The sequence below is a fragment of the Ranitomeya variabilis genome, chromosome 1 (assembly GCF_051348905.1).
Source record: "Ranitomeya variabilis isolate aRanVar5 chromosome 1, aRanVar5.hap1, whole genome shotgun sequence".
In the NCBI taxonomy this organism is placed as follows: domain Eukaryota; kingdom Metazoa; phylum Chordata; class Amphibia; order Anura; family Dendrobatidae; genus Ranitomeya; species Ranitomeya variabilis.
The window spans coordinates 913,126,827-913,154,182 of record NC_135232.1 but is presented as its reverse complement, the minus strand read 5'-3'; the positions used below and the strand labels follow the sequence as shown (position 1 = coordinate 913,154,182).

Sequence of the window (27,356 nt, the reverse complement as noted above, 5' to 3'; positions counted from 1 at the left end):
TTTTTTTTTTTAGGGACTACATCTCATTTGAAGTCATTTTGAGGGGTCTATATGATAGAAAATACCCAAGTGTGACACCATTCTAAAAACTGCACCCCTCAAGGTGCTCAAAACCACATTCAAGAAGTTTATTAACCCTTCAGGTGTTTCACAGGAATTTTTGGAATGTTTAAATAAAAATGAACATTTAACTTTTTTTCACACAAAATTTACTTCAGCTCCAATTTGTTTTATTTTACCAAGGGTAACAGGAGAAAATGGACCCCAAAAGATGTTGTACAATTTGTCCTGAGTACACCGATACCCCATATGTGGGGGTAAACCACTGTTTGGGCGCATAACAGAGCTCGGAAGCGAAGGAGCGCCATTTGACTTTTCAATGCAAAATTGACTGGAATTGAGATGGGACGCCATGTTGCGTTTGGAGAGCCCCTGATGTGCCTAAACATTGAAACCCCCCACAAGTGACACCATTTTGGAAAGTAGACCCCTAAGGAACTTATCTAGAGGTGTGGTGAGCACTTTGACCCACCAAGTGCTTCACAGAAGTTTATAATGCAGAGCCGTAAAAATAAAACAAACATTTTTTTCCCACAAAAATTATTTTTTAGCCCCCAGTTTTGTATTTTCCCAAGGGTAACAGGAGAAATTGGACCCCAAAAGTTGTTGTCCAATTTGTCCTGAGTATGCTGATACCCCATATGTGGGGGGGAACCACTGTTTGGGCGCATGGGAGGGCTCGGAAGGGATGGAGCGCCATTTGGAATGCAGACTTAGATGGAATGGTCTGCAGGCGTCACATTGCGTTTGCAGAGGCCCTAATGTACCTAAATAGTAGAAACCACCCACAAGTGACACCATTTTGGAAAGTAGACCCCCTAAGGAACTCATCTAGATGTGTTGTGAGAGCTTTGAACCCCCAAGTGTTTCACTACAGTTTATAACGCAGAGCCGTGAAAATAATTTTTTTTTTTTTCCCACAAAATTTTTTAGCCCCCAGTTTTGTATTTTCCCAAGGGTAACAGGAGAAATTGGACCCCAAAAGTTGTTCTCCAATGTGTTCCGAGTACGCTGATACCCCATATGTTCGGGTAAACCCCTGTTTGGGCGCACGGGAGAGCTCGGAAGGGAAGGAGCACTGTTTTACTTTTTCAACGCAGAATTGGCTGAAATTGAGATCGGACGCCATGTCGCGTTTGGAGAGCCCCTGATGTGCCTAAACAGTGGAAACCCCCCAATTATAACTGAAACCCTAATCCAAACACACCCCTAACCCTAAACCCAACGGTAACCCTAACCACACCTCTAACCCAGACACACCCTTAACCCTAATCCCAACCCTATTCCCAACCGTAAATGTAATCCAAACCCTAACCCTAACTTTAGCCCCAACCCTAACTTTAGCCCCAACCCTAACTGTAGCCTTAACCCTAGCCCCAACCCTAATGGGAAAATGGAAATAAATACATTTTTTAAATTTTTGAATTTTTCCCTAATTAAGCGGGTGATGAAGGGGGGTTTGATTTACTTTTATAGCGGCTTTTTTAGCGGATTTTTATGATTGGCAGCCGTCACACACTGAAAGACGCTTTTTATTGCAAAAAATATTTTTTGCGTTGCCACATTTTGAGAGCTATAATTTTTCCATATTTGAGTCCACAGAGTCATGTGAGGTCTTGTTTTTTGCGGGACGAGTTGACGTTTTTATTGGTAACATGTTCGGGCACGGGAGATTTTTTGATCGCTTTTTATTCCGATTTTTGTGAGGCAGAATGACCAAAAACCAACTATTCATGAATTTCTTTTGGGGGAGGCGTTTATACCGTTCCGCATTTGGTAAAATTGCTAAAAACAGTTTTATTCTTCGGGTCAGTACGATTACAGCGATACCTCATTTATATCATTTTTTTTATGTTTTGGCGCTTTTATACGATAAAAACTATTTTATAGAAAAAATAATTATTTTGGCATCGCTTTATTCTGGGGACTATAACTTTTTTATTTTTTCGCTGATGATGCTGTATGGCGGCTCGTTTTTTGCGGGACAAGATGACGTTTCCAGCGGTACCATGGTTGTTTATATCCGTCTTTTTGATCACGTGTTATTCCACTTTTTGTTTGGCGGTATGAGAATAAAGCGTTGTTTTTTGCCTCTTTTTTTTTTTTTTTTTTACGGTGTTCACTGAAGGGGTTAACTAGTGATATAGTTTTATAGGTGGGGTCGTTACGGACGCGGCAATACTAAATATGTGTACTTTTATTGTTTGATTTTTTTTATTTAGATAAAGAAATGTATTTATGGGAATAATATATATATTTTTTTCTTTATTTAGGAATTTTTTTTTTTTTTTTTTACACATGTGGGAATTTTTTTTTTTTTACTTTTTTACTTTGTCCCAGGGGGGGACATCACAGATCGATGATCTGACAGTTTGCACAGCACTCTGTCAGATCACCGATCTGACATACAGCCGTGCAGGCTTACCAGCGCCTGCACGGCACCCGGAAGTAATCCCTGCAGGACCCGGATGCAGCCACGCGGACATTTTGGATCCGGGGCCTGCAGGGATAGGAGGTAAGAGACCCTCGCAGCAACGCGATCACATCGCGTTGCTCTGGGGGTCTCAGGGAAGCCCGCAGGGAGCCCCCTCCCTGCGCGATGCTTCCCTGTACCTCCGGCACACCGCGATCATGTTTGATCGCGGTGTGCCAGGGGTTAATGTGCCGGGGGCGGTCCGTGACCGCTCCTGGCACATAGTGCCGGATGTCAGCTGCGATAGGCAGCTGACATCCGGCCGCGATCGGCCACGCTCCCCCCGTGAGCGCGGTCGATCGTGCTGGACGTACTATTCCGTCCCTGGGAATTAGGGCCCACCCCACATGGACCGAATTGTACGTCCAATGGCAGAAAGGGGTTAAACCTCTGCTGGGCTGTGTGAAGTCACCCTAAGGCTGCATTCACACATGTGGCTATTTTAACATCAGCATAAAACGGATCAGTTTTCTTCGATTTTCCCTCGTTTTTCACTTATCCATTTTACAAAACTGAAGCAGATAGTCTATCTGAATTTATGTATCCATTGACCCTCAACAATAGAACAGTGAAAACGGATGAAATACTGCAGTACACATTACGTCTTCATCTGTTTTTAACAAGTCCACTTATACTTTAATGGCAAAATCTAATAAGAGAAACAAATCAGACACATTAATTTTTAGAAAACGGATACGTGCATGGATCAGGGAAGCTCTACAGGTCTAACGGACCACACACTGACATGTACAGCCTTATAGTGGCATATGAAAGGGACTGCCGTCACCTGGTCTTTCAGCAACATGATCCCTCCACTTGACTGTATAGTACAAATCTCTCTGTGCTTATTCATGGCAATAACCAGAAGACCATCCATGACACGCTCTTCACGTTCACTTGGGTCCACAAGCAAGAATGTTCTAAAGGAAAGGTACATTACAATTCCAGCAATATTAAACATACACAGGGGTGTTTTTTTCTGTTTTTCTCTTTTAATTCCAGAAGTTAAACAGGAGCTGGAATTCTGTGCCTGAGCAAGATTCTGGGGTGCAATTGCACCTCACAGATAATGTACAGAGTATTTTTTTGAGGTGGATAATGATGACACGATATTATGGAATGGATACACATATAAATGACTTGGTTGGAATTTTCCATGGCACTAAAAGATTAACTGGAATTCTGTATGTAAAGGTTCCTTGAGGTATTCCATGAGTTTAGCAAAATTTGTGTTATTAAAAAAAAAAAAAAAAACACAGAAAAAGGACATACATGATTTTCTTTGTAAATTGAAAAAGAAGCACATGGCATTTTGACACTGTTGAGAAGAACCTAAGGCATCAGGAAAAATCTGCATGAAACAATAATATAATTCATACCCTTGCTGGAAGAAGGCGAAGCTGACACAAATAGGCATGTGGTGCATGCTAAGAGGAACAGGGTCTCTTTCTTCTGGAGAGTACTAATCAAAGGAAAGAATGCATAGGAATGATTAATACCAACAACAGATAAAAAGAAACTAACCATTTGCAAGTAAACTTTAAATGTTCTTCTAGTTACATAAAATGGGAATGGGTCAGAAGGATCAACCCTCCTAAGCCATTTATGGGACTGTAGGTCACAGGAAGTTGAATAAAAGGATACCTTGATATATGGGATCCGAGGTCTTAGTGCAGAGAAATCCTATGTACATGAGCTGTTCAGGGCTACGGACTGGACACTGATCTGCATGAGAATGTGTCCCCAGAGATCATTTAAAATAAAAGATGTCCTCTCCAGTTTGAGACATATAATTACTGACACTGATAGTTTGATCTCCTAATCTCACTGGAGAGCTGTGTGTAATTATATTTAACACAGTAGAGCAGAGCTTAGCTGTGTCTCATTACAAACATCTGCAGCTTTCCTCTCATAGTGCTCTCAGTTCAGCTGTGCTGCCCCCTCGCTGGCTGTCTGTGAAATGGAAGCTGAACAGGCACCTTACTGCAGAACAACTGACAGCACTGTCAGGGGAGAACTGCAGGTGTGTTTGTAATAAGGCAAAGCTCAGATCAGCTGTACTGTGCTAGTTATAATCACACAGCTCTGCAGCGAGATCTGGAGAGAACATGGTTGGTCATTACATTTCTGACACTGGTAACGTCCCCTTTAATTTCAAATGAGCTCTGCAAGTAGACTCTCGGAAAGATCTGTGTCCGATCCATGCATCTCAACAGCTCATTTACACATTAAGAAAAAACATGAATTTCTCTGAAATAAGACATCAGATCACAGATATCAAGGCATTATTTTATTCAACTTTCTAGGACCTGCACGTCCTTATAGACAGTTTATAGACTCAACTAACGGATCCCCGTTAACACAATCAATAGGGGAGAACCCTCCCTCAATCCATTGGCTCTTGTCAGATTATCCTCTCCGTGCTCAGTACTATGTGATCCAACAAGTGGCATGAGCACCTTTATTGTAGTCAGACTGCTCTGACCTCAAACTGATGAAAACTTCAGAAGTCGAGAACATAAAAAAAAAAAAAAAAGAAAAAAAAAGAAAACACTTCTGAAATAAATGACCACTAAAAACTTAGTTCTGCTTTTTGGAAGTAGTGGAGCCTGTAGTATGCATTTTCTATTTTTATGTCTTCAGGTTCTGTATTTTACATCAGCCAAACCACTTTGTAGTGTGCAGAAGATATAAATACTGGGCTTTTGACATACCACTGTGACTTCTTCTCCTTGTACTGATACATCGGGCCTCCTGAAATGACACAGGGCTGCAACTGCTGCGATACTCGCTGCATCCATTATGTTGCCTTCATGATTTAAGAGATGCAGATCAACCCGAATCTGCCACACCTATTGTAAGAAATCAATGCACAGAATCTTAAATTCACACATGCGGATAAGCTGCAGACATTTCTATGACTCTCCAATTCATCTGAATGTCACAGAATTTCATACTCTTGCTGCTAAAATAACCCCATTTAGAAGACTGGAACAAATGTTCAGTCGTAATAATTTGTGCAGCAAATTGGCCAAAAATGAATATTCCATGCTCCTTAAAGAAGTCCTCCCATTACCTTCTAGTTTTTCTTTAGCTAAATATGTATGCATGTGCATGTAGTGTACTGTCAATGTTTTATATACTCACGTACAGCAATCTACTCCATTATGCAGCGTCGCTCCGCTCCTCTTCTGAGGGACAGCTATTCAGACTATCACGGCACTCTGCTCAACCCGGAAGCGGCTTTTCCAATGTAAGCCTATGGAATGTCACAATGAGGCTAAATTGACTTACACTGCAAAAGAGACTTCACTCAAATGAGGAGCAGAATGGTGCTGGATACCGGAGAAGATGGCTGTAGGCGAGTATATCATCACATACACACTACACAGACTAAATATAAAAAAGTTAATCGGAATGCTTCTTTTAGTAGCAAAGGAATAAGGGTGCACTACGCTTTTAAAACAGCTTTGATGTCAAAGTTCTCCAAAATTGGAGATTTGTGCCAAGTTTCTGACAAATACAGGACTTTTTATGACACAGCATTGCTTGATCCACATGTTCCAGAAATGTTCTTAACAACTCAGATTAGCCTTTGATGAGGAACCATCACTTTAGTTTTTATTTCGAAAGTCAATAGTAAGCATGGAAATAAGAAACTTCGTAATATATCTGATTTAGAGAGATTAGCTTATTGCCACAATTGATCAGTCATCAAAATTCCCAATTCTGAGGCAAAATCTGTATTCAGTGAGGACACTGTGATAAGAGATGGCGGCTGCTACTGATAAGATTCTATGTAGATGTGAGGAGCTGGAGGCAGAGAATGATGCAATTCAGATAAAACCCCGAGGGATCCATTCTTTATGATGAGGCAGCAGTTAAGGCTGAGTCACACATAACGATATCGTTGCAACGTCACGCTTTTGGTGACATAGCAACGTTCCCGCTAACGATCTCGTTATGTGTGACAGCGACCAACGATCAGGCCCCTGCTGGGAGATCGTTGGGGAATGATCAGGACCATTTTTTGGTCGCTGATCACCCGCTGTCATCGCTGGATCGGCGTGTGTGACGCCGATCCAGCGATGTGTTCACTTGTAACCAGGGTAAATATCGGGTTACTAAGTGCAGGGCCGCTCTTAGTAACCCGATATTTACCCTGGTTACCATTGTAAAAGTTAAAAAAAAAAAAAACAGTATACTCACATTCTGATGTCTGTCACGTCCCCCGGAGTCCACAGGGTTAAAACTGCTTTCGGCAGGAGCGCTGCTAATGCACGCGCTGCTGCCAGGGCCGGCGTTAGCACCCGGCGCACCCGGGCGGTGCTGGGGCCCTGGCGAGACGGGGGGGCCCACTCACGCTGTCTGGGATACAGCGCAAACACTGGTGTAAGGGGCGCGCGGTCAGAGGTTTCATAAACCAGACCGCTGTGTGTGTGGAGGGAGCAGCAGGAGTCATTGTGACAGACAGCTGGGAGAGGCAGCCAGTACTGAGCAACAGGAGGGCGGGACTTTCCAGCATCCAATCCCGGCTGAGCGCATTACTACAGTAGTCTCCAGTCACAGTGCAGTCAGGAGTGAGTCACGGAGCAGAGCAGTCCCCCGGTGAGTGTTCTCTGAGCCTGTGTTTAAAGGTACCTTCACACGAAACGACTTTGTAACGATATCGCTAGCGATCCGTGACGTTGCAGCGTCCTGGATAGCGATATCGTTTAGTTTGACACGCAGCAGCGATCAGGATCCTGCTGTGATGTCGCTGGTCGCTGAATAAAGTTCAGAACTTTATTTGGTCGTCCGATCGCCGTGTATCGTTGTGTTTGACAGCAAAAGCAACGATACCAGCGATATTTTACACTGGTAACCAGGGTAAACATCGGGTTACTAAGCGCAGGGACGCGCTTAGTAACCCGATGTTTACCCTGGTTACCAGTGTAAAATGTAAAAAAAAACAAACAGTACATACTTACATTCGCATCACCCGCCGTCTGCTTCCCACACTGACTGAGCGCCGTAAAGTGAAAGTGAAAGCACAGCACAGCGGTGACGTCACCGCTGTGCCCTGCTACTGCCGGCGCTCAGTCAGTCAGTCAGTGCAGGAAGCGGACGCCGGGGGACGCGCAGATGAGTATGTACTGTTTGTTTTTTTTACATTTTATGCTGGTAACCAGGGTAAACATCGGGTTACTAAGCGCGGCCCTGCGCTTAGCAACCCGATGTTTACCCTGGTTACCCGGGGACCTCGGCATCATTGGTCGCTGGAGAGCTGTCTGTGTGACAGCTCTCCAGCGATCAAACAGCGACGCTGCAGCGATCGGCATCGTTGTCGCTATCGCTGCAGCGTCGTTTCGTGTGAAGGTACCTTAAGTGTATGAAGGGTGTCCCAGTCCCTGCATCCTCAGTGAGTCGGCTACTGTGCTCATTGAAAGCATCAAACATAACAGCAGCTGCTATGTCCTGAGTCTGACCCCTGTCTGTATCATCGAAAGAGCAGAGCTGAGTGCCCCTTCCCCCTTCATCTCCTGCAGAGAAGCATGAGTGCTGAGCCCAACCTGCCCCCTGACAGGACACAGCAGCCCCCTCTCAAGATTCCCTGGATTTACTTCTCCAAACTTCAGTCTTTAGAATGAATCTGTGGTGTCCTGCCAGGGGGCAGATGGGGCACAGAAGCCTTATCCTTCTCTGTTCTCTGGAGGGGGCTCATCAGGATTTATAGCTGCTGAACAGGTTCATCTAGAGATGTTATGTAACACTACATTTCCACACACACACACACACATATATATATATATTATATAATATATATATATATATATATATATATATATTATATATATATATATATATATATATATATATATATATATATATATATATATATATATATATATATATATATATATATATATATATATATATATATATATACACACACACACACACTCACCGGCCACTTTATTAGGTACACCTGTCCAACTTCTTGTTAACACTTAATTTCTTATCAGCCAATCACATGGCGGCAACTCAGTGCATTTAGGCATGTAGACATGGTCAAGACAATCTCCTGCAGTTCAAACCGAGCATCAGTATGGGGAAGAAAGGTGATTTGAGTGCCTTTGAACGTGGCATGGTTGTTGGTGCCAGAAGGGCTCGTCTGAGTATTTCAGAAACTGCTGATCTACTGGGATTTTCACGCACAACCATCTCTAGGGTTTACAGAGAATGGTCCGAAAAAGAAAAAAAATCCAGTGAGCGGCAGTTCTGTGGGCGGAAATGCCTTGTTGATGCCAGAGGTCAGAGAATGGGCAGACTGGTTCGAGCTGATAGAAAGGCAACAGTGACTCAAATCGCCACCCGTTACAACCAAGGTAGGCCTCAGAGCATCTCTGAACGCACAGTGCGTCGAACTTTGAGGCAGATGGGCTACAGCAGCAGAAGACCACACCGGGTACCACTCCTTTCAGCTAAGAACAGGAAACGGAGGCTACAATTTGTACAAGCTCATCGAAATTGGACAGTAGAAGATTGGAAAAACGTTGCTTGGTCTGATGAGTCTCGATTTCTGCTGCGACATTCGTATGGTAGGGTCAGAATTTGGCGTAAACAACATGAAAGCATGGATCCATCCTGCCTTGTATGGAGCATCTTTGGGATGTGCAGCCGACAAATCTGCGGCAACTGTGTGATGCCATCATGTCAATATGGACCAAAATCTCTGAGGAATGCTTCCAGCACCTTGTTGAATCTATGCCACGAAGAATTGAGGCAGTTCTGAGGGCAAAAGGGGGTCCAACCCGTTACTAGCATGGTGTACCTAATAAAGTGGCCGGTGAGTGTATATATGTATATATATATATATATATATATATATATATATATATATATATATATATATATATATAATATTGTCTAAGGGTCACTTCCATCTGTCTGTCACGGAAATCCCAAGTCGCTGATTGGTCGCAGCAAAACGGCCACGACCAATCAGCGACAGGCACAGTTCGGTGGCGAAATGGCCGCTCCTTACTCCCCTGCCATCAGTGCCCGCAATCCATACTCCCCTCCAGTCAGTGCTCACACAGGGTTAATGGCAGCGGTAATGGACCGCGTTATGCTGCGGTGTAATGCACTCTGTTAACGCTGCTATTAACCCTGTGTAACCAACTTTTTACTATTGATGCTGCCTATCAATAGCATCAATAATAAAAAGATCTAATGTTAATAAAAAAATAAAAAAATCATTATATACTCACCCTTCGTCGGCCCTCGGATCCAGCCCAGGCCTTTCCCGCTCCTCCCAACGCTCCGGTGACCGGTCCATGCATTGCGGTCTCGCGAGATGATCACGTCATCATCTCGCGAGACAGCAATGCACTCTTGGGACCGGAGCGTCGCAAAGAGCATCGGTAAACGCCTGGGCTGGATCCGGGGCCAACGGAGGGGGAGTATATAATTATTTTTTGTTTTAATTCTTTTTTTAACAGGGATATGGTGCCCACATTGGTATATACTATGTGGGCTGTGCAATATACTATGTGGCTGTGGTATATATTACGTGGCTGGGCAATATACATCACTGTGCTCTATACTACGTGGCCTTTGTTATGGGCATGGGCAGTGTTATATACTACGTCTCTGTGCTATATACTACGTGGCTGGGCAATGTACTACGTGGCTGGGCAATATACTACGTGGCTGGGCAATATACTACGTGGCTGGGCAATATACTACGTAGCTGGGCAATATACTACATGGTTGTGCAATATATTACGTGGCTGGGCTATATCCTACGTGTCTGTGCTATATACTACGTGTCTGCTATATACTACATGTCTGGGCTATTTACTACGTGGGCTGTGCTATATACTACATGGCTGGGCAATATACTACGTGGCTGCTATATACTACGTGGCTGTGTTATATACTATGTGGCTGTGCTATATACTACATGGGCTGTGTTATACGCTACTTGGCTGTGCTATATTTCTCTGCTGTAACTGTGCATCATGAATCGTGGTATGTGTTAAAGAGGGGGGCCCACTGAGACTCTTTCGCCCGGGGCCCTCAAAAACCTGGAACCGGCCCTGGCTGCTGCCGAGAGCTTCCCTGCACTGACTGTGTCAGCGCCGGCCGTAAAGCAGAGCACAGCGGTGACGTCACCACTGTTACTGCCGGCGCTGACACATTCAGTGCAGGGAAGCTCTCGGCAGCAGCGCGTGCAATAGCAGCGCTCTTGCCGAAAGCAGTTTTAACCCTGTGGACGCCGGCGGGGGACGTGACAGACATCAGAATGTGAGTATGTAGTGTTTTTTTTTTTTTTTTACTTTTACAATGGTAACCAGGGTAAATATCGGGTTACTAAGCGCGGCCCTGCACTTAGTAACCCCATGTTTACCCTGGTTACCCGGGTGCTGCAGGGGGACTTCGGCATCGTTGAAGACAGTTTCAACGATGCCGAAGTCGTTCCCCTGATCGTTGGTCGCTGGAGAGAGCTGTCTATGTGACAGCTCCCCAGCAACCACACAACGACTTACCAACGCTCACGGCCAGGTCATATCGCTGGTCGTGATCGTTGGTAAGTCGTTTAGTGTGACTCCAGCTTTACTCTGGACTCCGTCTCGCCTCTGTTCAGTGGTGTTCTTCTTTTCAGACAGGCATAAAAATGCGGTGGACGGCGCTTTTATACACGCCTAAAAAGACAGACACCGCTGGATCATAGGCTAGACAGTGTCCACAGTGCCCCCATCTGCCTCATTATAGGGAATCTTCCGACTGGATTTGGTCTGAATGATTTTTTGCAGAGATTTACAAGAAAATCCCGATGTAAGTGCTGAGAAAGCACAGGATAAATGTGAGCCGAGCCTTACTGCGATCTTTGAGAGGCAGAATGAACAAATAAACATCAGCCGCAGGTGAAGAATTGGTTTTATTTATTTTTTTACGCCGTTCCTTGTGCGGCATAAGTGATTAGACAACTATATTCTTCCAGACAGTACGATTACAGCGATATCAGAGATAAATATATAAATATATATCTATCTATGTAGAGAGAGATAGATATATAGATAGATATATATATATATATATATATATATATATATATATATATATATATATATATATATATATATATATATATATATTTTCCCCTTTATGTTTGGCTCCTGTCACACACTAAGACGCCTTTTTTGGAGAAAAGTTTTGGTACCGCAATATTTTGAGAGCTACAATTTTTCTAGATTTCTGCCGACAGTCATGTGAATAATAATAATAATCTTTATTTTTATATAGCGCTATCATATTCCGCAGCGCTTTACGGGTTGCGCACATTATTATCGCTGTCCCCGTTGGGGCTCACAATCTAAATTCCCTATCAGTAGGTCTTTGGAATGTGGGAGGAAACCGGAGAACCCGGAGGAAACCCACGCAAACACGGAAAGAACATACAAACTCTTTGCAGATGTTGTCCTTGGTGGGGTTTGAACCCAGGACTCCAGCGCTGCAAGGCTGCTGTGCTAACCACTGCGCCACCGTGCTGCCCGTGAAGGCTTGTTTCTTTGCAGGATGAGCCGACGTTTCTATTGGTACCATTTTCGGGTACATGACATTTTTTTATTTCGATTTTTGGGAGACAGAATTAACAAAAAACAGCAATTCAGGAATCTTATTTTTATTTTACTTTCTATGCCTTCCGCGTGTGGTAAAAGTGATAAGGCAGCTTTATTCCTTGGGTCAGTACAATTACAACAATACCACATTTAATGTCTTATTTTTAGGTTTTGCAGCTTTTACACAGTAAAAACTATTTTAATGACAAAAATTTTTCTCCTTTGCCTCATTGGGGGACACAGACCGTGGGTGTATGCTGATGCCACTAGGAGGCTGACACTAAGTGATACAAAGAAAGTGATCTCCTCCCCTGCAGTATACACCCTCCTGCTGGCTCTCAGCTAACCAGTTCTTGCTTAGTGTCTGTAGGAGGCACATGGGTCTGGTTCAGATCCCAACGTTTTTATTTAATTTTTCACTTTTCTGTAAAGTTTTATTTTTTAATTAACGGAGTGATGGGGGCGACGGATCCTTTCAAGGTTCTGATCTCCCCCGAATCATCAACAGCCAAGCACGCGGAGTATACCCTCTCCTGTGACGTGGGAAGCCATGCCTGAGCTCACTTCAGGGGCGAAGATTCCTTCACGGTCCCGATCTCCCCACACCAGCAGCAGGCGACCACATGGAGTGTCGCCTTCATGTATCCTCTCCTGGAGCCAGGCCTACAGCCGGACAACTGGCCCTGTCTACCCGGGGGCTGAACTCCGTGAATGTACAGAGGCCCCTCTCTATGGCATCCGAGCAGCCCCCACTGTCCGGTTCCTCTCCACCTCCCTAACAAAGGGATGGTGGATTGAGGTTTATCCCTCTATCCCTGCACCGTCCACGCTGCAATACCCGACCTGCAGTCATCCGCGGAGGATCCTGTCAGCGGTGGGCCTCTGCAGTGGGATATTCACATGCTCACAGGCAGTCTCAGGCTTCCCTGTGGCCCACCTCCCTGAGGTAACGCTCTGGCCGGCTGCAAAAATTTAGCCCCCGCCTTCGGCCGATGTGTAGGCCGCACCCCGGAAGCGCACTATAGCGCTCTAAGGAGGCTCTGCCCGCTTTTCTGGCGCTTCTCGCCTGGCACAGAAGCGATCAGTTTTCTCGGCCACTACAATGCCCCTCACATCTACCGCTGCTATCGCTCCCGTCGGATGTAGAAATTTAGGCCCCGGCTTGGGCCTGTTCATGGAAGCCTCGGGGCTCCGCCCACATCGTGCCTGTGGCCCCGCCCCCGAATTGGAACTTCTCGCTCTTTGCAAGATGTTATCACCTCTGCAACTCCCGGTGGCCATCTTGGTCCACACGGCCGGCTCACACTGGGGCGACGACTATGCATTAAAGGGGCACAACGACTCTGCAACATGGCATGACCAGTATTCCCTTTTCCTAAAAGCGCATGACCAGTAATCCCTGGTCTTAAAGGCACATGACCAATCCGAAGCCGGTCACCCTAAATGAGCTCAGGAGCCCTCCGCCGCTGATCCCAGCTTATCCCAGAGTACCTAGTTCCCTCAGTGGACTTAGTCACTGCCGCAACCCATGGTTTCTCTGACCAAGAGATTGAATCCCTCCGTGATCCCTCTGTGGCTCGGAGTGCTCGCAGTACCGATATACATGGTCCCTCTCCTACATGGGAGCCGTCGGCTAGCAGGGGCCGCGAGTATTCTAGAAACGTACAGGCATCTCTCTCCCCAAGGACTTGCTGAGAACAAGGCTCTGAATATGGATCGGATATCGCCTTGGACTTGCCAGAGCTTCAGTAAAGGATGAACTTGCCTATTTATATCATCAACCAATCTCTGTATATTGACGAGGACTCCGGTCCTGCTCTAGACTACGCAGTGTCCCTCATAAGGAGACTAAACTCCCTCGTAGAGCATTTCCCATTCAGTCCGGATAAGCGATTCACTGGACAGAAGCCTCTACGTGGGATGCCATGCCTGGTCTGATTTTTAAGGGCGACGGGTCCTTTAAAGGGCACCAAGCTCCCCACACCATCAACAGACGAGCACATGGAGTGTTGCCTCCATGTATCCCCTTCTACATCCAGGCCTAACGCCAGACAACCTGTCCTGTCCACCCGGAGACCTGAACTCTGTGGATGTACAGAGGCACCTTTTTTGGCGTCCGAGCCCCCTCTGCATCACCACTATTTAGCAGAGAATGCAAGAAGGCGGATGATCCCTGTTGTGAATTCTGTTGTGGGTTCTGCTCTTAGGCTCCCTCCGGTGGTTATAAGTGGTAGTGCTGCTGTTTGTCCTTCACAACAGTCATCAGCTGCTTCCACTTTGGACGGGGCTATTTAGTCTGGCTCCTTCCTTTAGTGAGTGCCAGTTGTCCATTGTTTTTCTAGGGATCCACATCTCTGCTTGGTTTCTCCTTCTGGATTGTCCAAATCATCAAAGATAAGTCCTGGCTCTGTTTTCGCAGTCCACATGCGGTGGACTTAATAGTTCTGTGAATTGCTATGTTTTTTCTTGTCCAGCTTGGTCTGTGTTAAGATTTACTCAGCCAAGTTGGAAGCTCTGGAGTCACAGAGTTACCCTCCATGCCTTTAGTTAGGTGTGGAGATTTTTGTATTCTCTGTGGTGGATTTTTTAGTATTTTTTATACTGACCGCACAGTACTCTTTCTTGTCTTTTCTTTCTAGGTAGCGTGGCCTCCTTTGCTAAATTCTGTTTTCAGTCTGCGTTTGTAATTTCCCTCTCCTCTCACAGTCAATATTTGTGGGGGGCTGCCTTTCCTTTGGGAATTTTCTCTGAGTCAACATAGTATTCCTGTTTCTTTATTTAGGTGTAATTAGTCCTCCGGCCGTGACGAGGTGTCTAGGGAGTGACAGGAACATCCCACGGCTACTTCTAGTTGCGGTGTTAAGTTCAGGGTCTGCGGTCAGTATAGAGGCCACCTACTCCAGAGCTCGTCCATGCTGCTCCTAGGCCACCAGTTCATAACAGTACAACTGGCCAATAATGAGTTAACCGCATCTCAAAAGAAGGGAAAGAAAGTGCTGAGCCATTTTTTTTTCTGTACTCTGTTGTGTTTTTTTTCCCTCTTCACTTCTGGGTGGCTCAGGAGCTAGGCGTTGACATGGATGTTCAGGGACTTGCTTCTCGGGTGGATCAACTTGCTGCTAGAGTACAGGGTATTTCTGATTATATCGTGCAGACTCTTGTTTTAGAGCCTAGAATTCCTACCCCCGATCTGTTTTTTGGGGACAGGTCCAAATTTTTGAGCTTTAAAAATAACTGTAAACTGTTTTTTGCTCTTAAGCCCCGTTCCTCTGGTGATCCCATCCAGCAGGTAAAAATTGTAATTTCTCTGTTGCGTGGTGACCCGCAGGATTGGGCATTTTCCCTGGAATCTGGGAATCCGGCCTTGCTTAATGTAGACACCTTTTTTCAGGCGCTTGAGTTATTGTATGATGAATCTAACTCTGTAGAGCATGCCGAGAAAACACTTTTGGCCCTGTGTCAGGGTCAAGAAGCGGCAGAGTCATATTGCCAGAAATTCAGAAAATGGTCTGTGCTTACTAAGTGGAATGAGGATGCTTTGGCGGCAATTTTCAGAAAGGGTCTTTCTGAATCTGTTAAAGATGTTATGGTGGGGTTCCCCACGCCTGCAGGTCTGAGTGATTCTACGTCTCTGGCCATTCAAATTGATCGGAGCTTGCGTGAGCGCAGAGTTGTGCACACTATGGCTTTGACTTCCGAGCGGAGTCCTGAGCCTATGCAGTGTGATAGGATTGTGTCTAGAGCAGAACGCCAAGGATTCAGACGTCAGAATAGGTTGTGCTTTTACTGCGGCGATTCTGCTCATATTATTTCTGATTGCCCTAAGCGTGCCAAGAGAATCGCTAATTCCGTTACTATCAGTACTGTACAACCTAAATTTCTGTTATCTGTGACCCTGATCTGCTCATTATCGTCATTCTCTGTCATGGCATTTGTGGATTCAGGCGCCGCTTTAAATTTAATGGACTTAGAATTTGCCAGACATTGTGGTTTTTCCTTACAGCCTTTGCGGAGTCCTATCCCTTTGAGGGGGATTGATGCTACACCATTGGCTAAAAATAAACCTCAGTTTTGGACACAGTTAACCATGTGCATGGTGCCAGCCCATCAGGAAGATTGTCGCTTCCTGGTGTTACATAATTTGCATGATGCTGTTGTGCTGGGGTTTCCATGGTTACAGGTACATAATCCGGTGTTGGATTGGAAATCTATGTCTGTGACTAGTTGGGGTTGTCAGGGGGCTCACGATGACGTTCCTCTGATGTCAATTTCCTCCTCCCCCTCTTCTGAAATTCCTGAGTTTCTGTCAGATTTCCAGGATGTTTTCGATGAGCCCAAGTCCAGTTCCCTTCCACCGCATAGGGACTGTGATTGTGCTATTGATTTGATTCCAGGCTGTAAGTTTCCTAAGGGCCGACTTTTCAACCTGTCTGTGCCTGAACATGCCGCCATGCGGAGCTATGTAAGGGAGTCTTTGGAGAAGGGGCATATTCGGCCATCTTCTTCTCCATTAGGAGCAGGTTTTTTTTTGTTGCCAAGAAGGATGGCTCCTTGAGACCCTGTATTGATTATCGCCTCTTGAATAAGATCACGGTCAAATTCCAATACCCTTTGCTTTCTGATTTGTTTGCCAGAATTAAGGGGGCTAGTTGGTTTACTAAGATTGACCTTCGAGGGGCATATAATCTGGTTCGTATTAAGCAGGGTGACGAATGGAAAACTGCGTTTAATACGCCCGAGGGCCATTTTGAGTATCTTGTGATGCCATTCAGACTCTCTAATGCCCCATCTGTGTTTCAGTCCTTCATGCATGATATTTTTCGGAATTATCTTGATAAATTCATGATTGTATATTTGGATGATATTTTGATTTTTTCAGATGATTGGGAGTCTCATGTGAAACAAGTTAGGATGGTATTTCAGGTCCTTCGTGACAATGCCTTGTTTGTGAAGGGGTCTAAGTGCCTCTTTGGAGTACAGAAGGTTTCTTTTTTGGGCTTCATTTTTTTCTCCATCATCTATAGAAATGGATCCGGCTAAGGTTCAGGCCATTCATGATTGGATCCAGCCCACATTCGTGAAGAGCCTTCAGAAATTTTTGGGCTTTGCTAATTTTTATCGCCGTTTCATTGCCAACTTCTCCAGTGTGGTTAAACCCCTGACCGATTTGACGAGGAAGGGCGCTGATGTAGCTAATTGGTCCTCTGAGGCCGTTTCTGCCTTTCAGGAGCTTAAGCGCCGATTTACTTCTGCCCCTGTGTTGCGTCAGCCGGATGTTTCTCTTCCTTTTCAGGTTGAGGTTGACGCTTCTGAGATTGGGGCAGGGGCCGTTTTGTCTCAGAGGAATTCTGATGGTTCCTTGATGAAACCGTGTGCCTTCTTTTCTCGAAAGTTTTCGCCTGCGGAACGCAATTATGATGTCGGCAATCGTGAGTTGTTGGCGATGAAGTGGGCATTTGAGGAGTGGCGACATTGGCTTGAGGGGGCCAAGCACCGTATTGTGGTCTTGACCGATCATAAGAATCTGATTTACCTCGAGTCTGCCAAACGGCTGAATCCTAGACAGGCCCGATGGTCCCTGTTTTTCTCCCGTTTTGATTTTGTTATCTCGTATCTTCCAGGTTCTAAGAATGTTAAGGCTGATGCCCTCTCTAGGAGTTTCTTGCCTGATTCCCCTGGGATTCTTGAGCCGGTTGGTTTTCTTAAGGAGGGGGTGATTCTTTCTGCCATCTCCCCTGATTTGCGACGGGCTCTTCAGGAGTTTCAGGCTGATAAACCTGATCGCTGTCCAGCGGGGAAACTGTTTGTTCCTGACAGATGGACTAGTAAAGTGATTTCTGAGGTTCACTGTTCTGTGTTGGCTGGCCATCCTGGGATTTTTGGTACCAGAGATTTAGTTAGTAGGTCCTTTTGGTGGCCTTCTTTGTCACGGGATGTGCGTTCTTTTGTGCAGTCCTGTGGGACTTGTGCGCGGGCCAAACCTTGCTGCTCCAGCGCCAGTGGGTTGCTTTTGCATTTGCCGGTCCCTGAGAGGCCTTGGACGCATATTTCTATGGATTTTATTTCGGATCTTCCTGTTTCCCAGAGGATGTCTGTTATCTGGGTGGTCTGTGACCGGTTTTCCAAGATGGTTCATTTGGTACCTTTGCCTAAGTTGCCTTCCTCTTCTGAGTTGGTTCCGTTGTTTTTTCAGCATGTGGTTCGTTTGCATGGCATTCTGGAGAATATTGTGTCCGATAGAGGTTCCCAGTTTGTTTCTAGGTTTTGGCGGTCCTTTTGTGCTAAGCTGGGCATTGCTTTGTCTTTTTCTTCCGCATTTCATCCTCAGACAAACGGCCAAACCGAGCGAACTAACCAGACTTTGGAAACTTATTTGAGATGCTTTGTGTCTGCCGATCAGGATGATTGGGTGGCTTTCTTGCCATTGGCCGAGTTTGCCCTTAATAATCGGGCTAGTTCTGCTACCTTGGTGTCACCATTCTTTTGTAATTCTGGGTTTCATCCTCGTTTTTCTTCAGGGCAGGTTGAGTCTTCTGATTGTCCTGGGGTGGACTCTGTGGTTGACAGGTTGCAGCAGATTTGGGCTCATGTTGTGGACAATTTGGTGTTGTCTCAGGAGGAGGCTCAGCGTTTTGCCAACCGTCGTCGGCGTGTGGGTTCCCGGCTTCGGGTTGGGGATTTGGTCTGGTTGTCTTCTCGTCATGTTCCTATGAAGGTTTCTTCCCCGAAGTTCAAGCCTCGGTTTATTGGTCCTTATAGGATTTCTGAGATTATCAATCCAGTGTCTTTTCGTTTGGCCCTTCCAGCCTCTTTTTCCATCCATAATGCTTTTCATAGATCTTTGTTGCGGAAATATGTGGTGCCCGTGGTTCCCTCTGTTGAGCCTCCTGCCCCGGTGTTGATTGATGGGGAGTTGGAGTATGTTGTGGAGAAGATCTTGGATTCTCGTTTTTCTAGACGGAGGCTTCAGTATCTTGTCAAGTGGAAGGGTTATGGCCAGGAGGATAATTCTTGGGTTGTTGCCTCCGATGTTCATGCTGACGATTTGGTTCGTGCCTTCCATTTGGCTCGTCCGGATCGGCCTGGGGGCTCTGGTGAGGGTTCGGTGACCCCTCCTTAAGGGGGGGGATACTGTTGTGAATTCTGTTGTGGGTTCTGCTCTTAGGCTCCCTCCGGTGGTTATAAGTGGTAGTGCTGCTGTTTGTCCTTCACAACAGTCATCAGCTGCTTCCACTTTGGACGGGGCTATTTAGTCTGGCTCCTTCCTTTAGTGAGTGCCAGTTGTCCATTGTTTTTCTAGGGATCCACATCTCTGCTTGGTTTCTCCTTCTGGATTGTCCAAATCATCAAAGATAAGTCCTGGCTCTGTTTTTGCAGTCCACATGCGGTGGACTTAATAGTTCTGTGAATTGCTATGTTTTTTCTTGTCCAGCTTGGTCTGTGTTAAGATTTACTCAGCCAAGTTGGAAGCTCTGGAGTCACAGAGTTACCCTCCATGCCTTTAGTTAGGTGTGGAGATTTTTGTATTCTCTGTGGTGGATTTTTTAGTATTTTTTATACTGACCGCACAGTACTCTTTCTTGTCTTTTCTTTCTAGGTAGCGTGGCCTCCTTTGCTAAATTCTGTTTTCAGTCTGCGTTTGTAATTTCCCTCTCCTCTCACAGTCAATATTTGTGGGGGGCTGCCTTTCCTTTGGGAATTTTCTCTGAGGCAAGATAGTATTCCTGTTTCTTTCTTTAGGTGTAATTAGTCCTCCGGCCGTGACGTGGTGTCTAGGGAGTGACAGGAACATCCCACGGCTACTTCTAGTTGATGTGTTAAGTTCAGGGTCTGCGGTCAGTATAGAGGCCACCTACTCCAGAGCTCGTCCATGCTGCTCCTAGGCCACCAGTTCATAACAGATCCCTCTCCACTTCCCTGTTAAGAGGATGGTGGATTGAGGGTTCCTAATTTTTAACTCTGCACCGTCAAAAGAGAGCGGCGATGGCAAGAGACTATGACCTGCTGGATGCAGCCGCGCATTCTGCCACTTGGCAGATTAACCGGGTAGAATCTCCTGTGGTATACCTACCAGTATCCCTGCCCGATGTATCATCAATTAAAAATACCACGGACTGTCAGATAGCAAATCTGGTTCATTCCGTCTTGCGGCTTCGGGTTCAGCGCTCTACCCTCCCTAGCCGCCGCATGGATTGCTAGAGCAATGTTCTCCTGGCTGGAGACCTTAACTACTTTGATTCACACCAGTAACCTTTTTCCGAAGACAGTACAACTGGCCAATCAAATCTTTTGAGCGGGAGACTAACAAAGGATCGTATGTTTCCTACAGCCCCAACCAGCAGTGGAAGGGTTGTCCAGGACAGTCTAGATCTAAGGGATCTTGATTCCAAAAAGGGGAACGAAAAGTAAGACCGATCCTGGACCTCAAACTTCTAACAACCTTTCACAAGGTCCTCCTTTGAATGGAGTTCCTCCGCTCAGCCATTACTTCAACAGAAAAAGGTGCAGTTCTGGCATCAATCGACATTCAGGATGCTTATCCTCACATTCCTATTTTTCCCCCTCTTCAAAAATTCCTTCGCTTTTCCATTCGTGAACAGCATTTTCAAGTCACGACCTTGTCCTTCGGCCTTGCTACCGCACCCAGAGTGTTCGCAAGAGTCATGGCGGCTGTCATGTTCCTCTTGCACCCTACAAGTGTGGTCGTCCTGCCCTGTTTGGTCGACTGTCTAGCCGCCCTTCCAGGACTACGCTGAGTCGTCTATATCACTTGCGATACCCTCTCACCGGGGCTGCCAGCTAAACTCAGATAAGTCCTCCTGATTTCCAGCCCAGCAGATATCCTTTTTGAGGATGATCCTGCACACTTCCGGAAGGATGGTCATTCTCCCTCGAGACAAGGTCATGGCCCTTCAACAGGGAGCTCGCGCACTTGATCACTCATCTTCTCATTTCATTCGATTTGCTAGGAGGGTTCTGAGGAAAAATGGTGAAGACAATGGAAGCAGTTTCCTTCGCTCTGCTCGTTTTCAGCAAGTCAAACAGACTTTCAGACAATAGTCTCTGAGCTCCTTCTTCATCCAGGGCCTTTCTCCCGGTTCAATGGTTATTAGTAACTACCAATGCCAGTCTTCTCCCGATCATTGCTTTGGGGATCCGAATGGTAGTCCTACAGCAGGTCCACTGCCTTTTGGCGGGTCACCTCATCCGAAATCAATTGGATAATGCCACGGCTGTGCCATACGTCAATCAACTAGCAGGTACCCACGGTCAGGCGCCATGGCCGAGGTGCCTCACATTCTCTGATGGGCCGAGATCTATCATTCGGTGATCTCGGCAGTACATATCCCAGGAGTAGAACTCTGGGCGGCAAACATTCAGCCGTCAGGGTTCCGCCTCAAGTAAGTGCGAACTTCACCTGGAAGTCTTCCATCAGATGTGCCTTCACTGGAGCTCTCCAGTTGTAGATCGGATGGCGTCCAGACTGGTCGCCAATGTACTCGAGTTCGTGGTTCGGCCTCGAGATCCAAGAGCCATCGCACTGCATGCTCTGGTTCTTCCGTGGTACCAGTTTCCATAACTCCCCTTCCACTACTTCTGAAAGCCTTTCGGAAGCAGAAAGGGCCCCAGTGATCCTTGGAGATCCGCACTGACCACGTCAGTTTTTTGTTTGCGGAGCTAGCATCTTTCCGCCTTACTGCAACAAAACTGCAAGTAGGGACTTTCTCGCAGGGAGTTTTCACACGTAGTTCTTCCCTATCGCATACCGTTAGATCATTGGGACCTTAATGGTCCTAGGAGTCTTACAGTAGACTCCTTTTTGATCCGGACAGACCTTACTATCAGGGAATGTCGCCCTTTTTTCTCTGCGATATCCTCGTCCTGATGAGTCTTCGGAGCTAGCCGCTCTGTTCTTTCAGACTTTTTTCCCTTATTACCTTCAAGGCAAGGTTGTCCTCAGGCCATTCCCGTCCCTTGTTACCAAGGTGGTATTGTATTACCACTGTTATGAGGGCATCGTTCTACCCTCATCTCTTTGGGCACCAGTCCACAAAATGGAATGAGTTCCCCATATTCTGGACGAAGTGAGTGCTCTGAGTAGGTATGTCTCGAGGACGGCGTCCTTCCGAAGGTTGGACGCTTTATTTGGGCTTCCTGACGGTAAGAGGAAGGCTTCCTGACGTTTACAGGAAGGATTTAGCCATTTCATCGGCCATGTTAGCCTGGTGGATTCGTTTCACCATCCAGGAGTCCTTCCGTGTTAGATGTCAGCCTATCTCCCTATCGAAGGTTCTAGGCACCAGGCGTCGGCAAAGCACGCCTGTAAGCTTGCGGATTCGTCCAGTCCGTATGCATTCTTGAAGCACTATAATTCCCACACTTCCACAGATGTGAGTCTGGGCAGGCGGACTCTGCAGGCCGAGGTGACGCACTTGTAAGTAGAGGTTACACAGGGCCTGATCTGACCACTTTGGGACGTCCCACGGTCTGTGTCCCCCAATGAGGCGAAGGAGAAATAGGGATTTTTGTGTACTCACCGTAAAATCTTTTTCTCCGAGCCATTCACAGCTCCCACCCTGTTATTAGCTTATGCTTGTTTTATAATCTGACATGCTATACGCTCATATGTTATTGATCTCCTACTGCTTTTGCACCAAACTGGTTAGCTGAGAGCCAGCAGGAGGGTGTATACTGCAGGGGAGGAGCTAACTTTCTTTGTATCACTTAGTGTCAGCCTATTAGTGGCAGCAGCATACACCCATGGTCTGTGTCCCCCAATGAATGGCTCGGAGAAAAGGATTTGACGTTGAGTACACAAAAATCCCTATTTTTGCATCACTTTATTCTGAGAGCTATAACTTTCTTTTCTCCACTGACGAAGCTGTATAGCAGCTTGTTTTTTGTGGAACAAGATGACGTTTTCAACAATACCATTTTTATTTACATTTAAGTTTTTGATAACCTGTTATTCCACTTTTTGTTTGGTGGTATGATGAAAAAGCACTGTGGCTTTTAACGCTTTATTTATTTTTTATGGTATCCACAGAAGCTGTGGACAGTTTATAGGTTGGGACGTTCTGGTCATGGCAATACCAAATGTGTGTACTTTGTTTATTTTTGTTTTTACATAATAAATATATGTATTTATTGGATTAGTTTTTTTTTTTTTGCTCTTACTTTTTATTTAACGTTTTTACCTATTTCCAAGATGGGAAATCAACTTTCCCTGCCCTGATCATTATACTGAGCAATATTTTAATGAACACAGGGATTGTTCCCAGGTTTAGGGAACAAGACAGTTGACGTGACTACGTTGTAATTTAAAACATCTGTTTATTAAATAATTAAAAAACATTAACAATTTTCTCCCTCCCCAGAAGAAGCAGGGCGAAATGCGTGCGTCGGGGCTAAGAGGCTTAACCCCTTCACCCCCAAGGGTGGTTTGCACGTTATGGACCGGGCCAATTTTTACAATTCTGACCACTGTCCATTTATGAGGTTATAACTCTGGAACGCTTCAACGGATCCCGGTGATTCTGACACTGTTTTCTCGTGACATATTGTACTTCATGATAGTGGTAAAATTTCTTTGATATTACCTGCGTTTGTGAAAAAAATGGAAATTTGGCGAAAATTTTGAAAATTTCGCAATTTCCCAACTTTGAATTTTTATGCAATTAAATCACAGTGATATGTCACACAAAATACTTAATAAGTAACATTTCCCACATGTCTACTTTACATCAGCACAATTTTGGAACCAACATTTTTTTTTGTTAGGGAGTTATAAGGGTTAAAATTTGACCAGCAATTTCTCATTTTCACAACACCATTTTTTTTTTAGGGACCACATCTCATTTGAAGTCATTTTGAGGGGTCTATATGATAGAAAATACCCAAGTGTGACACCATTCTAAAAACTGCACCTCTCAAGGTGCTCAAAACCACATTCAATAAGTTTATTAACCCTTTAGGTGTTTCACAGGAATTTTTGGAATGTTTAAATAAAAATGAACATTTAACTTTTTTTTTCACACAAAATTTACTTCAGCTCCAATTTGTTTTATTTTACCAAGGGTAACAGGAGAAAATGGACCCCAAAAGATGTTGTACAATTTGTCCTGAGTACGCCGATACCCCATATGTGGGGGTAAACCACTGTTTGGGCGCATGACAGAGCTCGGAAGCGAAGGAGCGCCATTTTACTTTTCAATGCAAAATTGACTGGAATTGAGATGGGACGCCATGTTGCGTTTGGAGAGCCCTTGATATGCCTAAACATTGAAACCCCCCACAAGTGACACCATTTTGGAAAGTAGACCCCCTAAGGAGCTTATCTAGAGGTGTGGTGAGCACTTTGACCCACCAAGTGCTTCACAGAAGTTTATAATGCAGAACCGTAAAAATAAAAAATCATATTTTTTCACAAAAATGATCTTTTCGCCCCCAATTTTTTATTTTCCCAAGGGTAAGAGAAGAAATTGGACCCCAAAAGTTGTTGTACAATTTGTCCTGAGTACGCTGATACCCCATATGTGGGGGTACACCACTGTTTGGGCGCATGGGAGAGCTAGGAAGGGAAGGAGCGCCGTTTGACTTTTCACTGCAAAATTGACAGGAATTGAGATGGGACGCCATGTTGTGTTTGGAGAGCCACTGATGTGCCTAAACATTGAAACCCCCCCACAAGTGACACCATTTTGGAAAGTAGACCCCCTAAGCAACTCATCTAGATGTGTTGTGAGAGTTTTGAACCCTCAAGTGTTTCACTACAGTTTATAACGCATAGCCGTGAAAATAAAAAATAAAAAATTTCCCCCCAAAATTATTTTTTAGCCCCCAGTTTTGTATTTTCCCAAGGGTAACAGGAGAAATTGGACCCCAAAAGTTGTTCTCCAATGTGTTCCGAGTACGCTGATACCCCATATGTTGGGGTAAACCCCTGTTTGGGTGCACGGGAGAGCTCGGAAGGGAAGGAGCACTGTTTTACTTTTTCAACGCAGAATTGGCTGAAATTGAGATCGGACGCCATGTCGCATTTGGAGAGCCCCTGATGTGCCTAAACAGTGGAAACCCCCCAATTATAACTGAAACCCTAATCCAAACACACCCCTAACCCTAATCCCAACGGTAACCCTAACCACACTTCTAACCCAGACACACCCCTAACCCTAATCCCAACCCTATTCCCAACCGTAGATGTAATCCAAACCCTAACCCTAACTTTAGCCCCAACCCTAACCCTAACTTTAGCCCCAACCCTAACTGTAGCCTTAACCCTAACCCTAGCCCTAACCCTAGCCCCAACCCTAACCTAGCCCTATCCCTAGCCCCAACCCTAGCCCTAACCCAAGCCCCAACCCTAACCCTAGCCCTAACCCTAGCCCCAACCATAACCCTAACCCTAGCCCTAACGGTAAAATGGAAATAAATACATTTTTTAATTTTTTTTATTTTTCCCTAACTAAGGGGGTGATGAAGGGGGGTTTGATTTACTTTTATAGCGGGTTTTTTAGCTGATTTTTATGATTGGCAGCCGTCACACACTGAAAGAAGCTTTTTATTGCAAAAAATATTTTTTGCGTTACCACATTTTGAGAGCTATAATTTTTCCATATTTGAGTCCACAGAGTCATGTGAGGTCTTGTTTTTTGCGGAACGAGTTGACGTTTTTATTGGTAACATGCTCGGGCACGGGAGATTTTTTGATCGCTTTTTATTCCGATTTTTGTGAGGCAGAATGACCAAAAACCAGCTATTCATGAATTTCTTTTGGGGGAGGCGTTTATACCGTTCCGCGTTTGGTAAAATTGATAAAGCAGTTTTATTCTTCGGGTCAGTACGATTACAGCGATACCTCATTTCTATCATTTTTTTAATGTTTTGGCGCTTTTATATGATAAAAACTTTTATAGAAAAAATAATTATTTTGGCATCGCTTTATTCTGAGGACTATAACTTTTTTATTTTTTCGCTGATGATGCTGTATGGCGGCTCGTTTTTTGCGGGACAAGATGACGTTTGCAGCGGTACCATGGTTATTTATATCCGTCTTTTTGATCGCGTGTTATTCTACTTTTTGTTTGGCGGTATGAGGATAAAGTGTTTTTTGCCTCTTTTTTTTTTTTTTTTTTTTACGGTGTTCACTGAAGGGGTTAACTAGTAATATAGTTTTATAGGTGGGGTCGTTACGGACGCGGCGATACTAAATATGTGTACTTTTATTGTTTGATTTTTTTTATTTAGATAAAGGAATGTATTTATGGGAATAATATATTTTTTTTCGTTATTTAGGAATTATTTTTTTTACACATGTGGGAATTTTTTTTTTTACTTTTTTACTTTTTCCCAGGGGGGGACATTACAGATCACCGATCTCACTTACAGCCGTGCAGGCTTACCAGTGCCTGCACGGCACCCGAAAGTAATCCCTGCAGGACCCGGATGCAGCCCCGCGGCCATTTTGGATCCGGGGCCTGCAGGGATAGGAGGTAGGAGACCCTCGCAGCAACACGATCACATCGCGTTGCTCCGGGGGTCTCAGGGAAGCACGCAGGGAGCCCCCTCCCTGCGCGATGCTTCCCTGTACCGCCGGCACACCGCGATCATGTTTGATCGCGGTGTGCCGGGGGGGTTAATGTGCCGGGGGCGGTCCGTGACCGCTCCTGGCACATAGTGCCGGATGTCAGCTGCGATAGGCAGCTGACACCCGGCCGCGATCGGCTGCGCTCCCCCCCCCGTGAGCGCGGCCGATCGTGCTGGACGTACTATTCCGTCCTTGGGAATTAGGGCCCACCCCACATGGACGGAATAGTACGTCCAATGGCAGAAAGGGGTTAAAGTCCCCAGACACTTTTCTTATACAGCAGCATTAAGGTATTGTTTACTACTTTTACACTCATTTCTTTATGCTTCTACACAGGAAGCTGATTGCAATATGTGGTCCCTTAGTTCAATGATTTGCCCACAGAATTGTGAATTGACATTTGGAAGGCACATTGGCAGCTCTTTTCACTAGGATATAAATGTTTATAGATGCAAGGCTTCAATGTGTTCAATGGATTTTTTCTGGTCACGTTCAATTATTATTGCACTGGCACCTTGTGAAGCATGTATTAATTGTTTAGATATATGATATCTATATGTGTGATAGACCTCACTGGTCATCATTAAGTTCATGCTCTGGCACCTTATGAAATATGTACCAATTGCAT

The 27,356-nt window shown here is 45.2% G+C and overlaps 1 protein-coding gene across 1 annotated transcript in view; it reads right to left on the bottom strand.

The window, feature by feature from the left end:
• Positions 1–27,356, bottom strand: part of EXOSC9 (exosome component 9) — a 67,861-nt gene that overhangs the window by 25,953 nt on the left and 14,552 nt on the right. The window contains exons 5-7 of the mRNA XM_077279035.1: positions 5,248–5,385; positions 3,913–3,995; positions 3,321–3,453 (exon numbers count right to left, since the gene is read on the bottom strand). Of these exons, the coding sequence (XP_077135150.1) occupies positions 3,321–3,453; positions 3,913–3,995; positions 5,248–5,385 (354 nt within the window). The remainder of the gene's footprint in view (positions 1–3,320; positions 3,454–3,912; positions 3,996–5,247; positions 5,386–27,356) is intronic.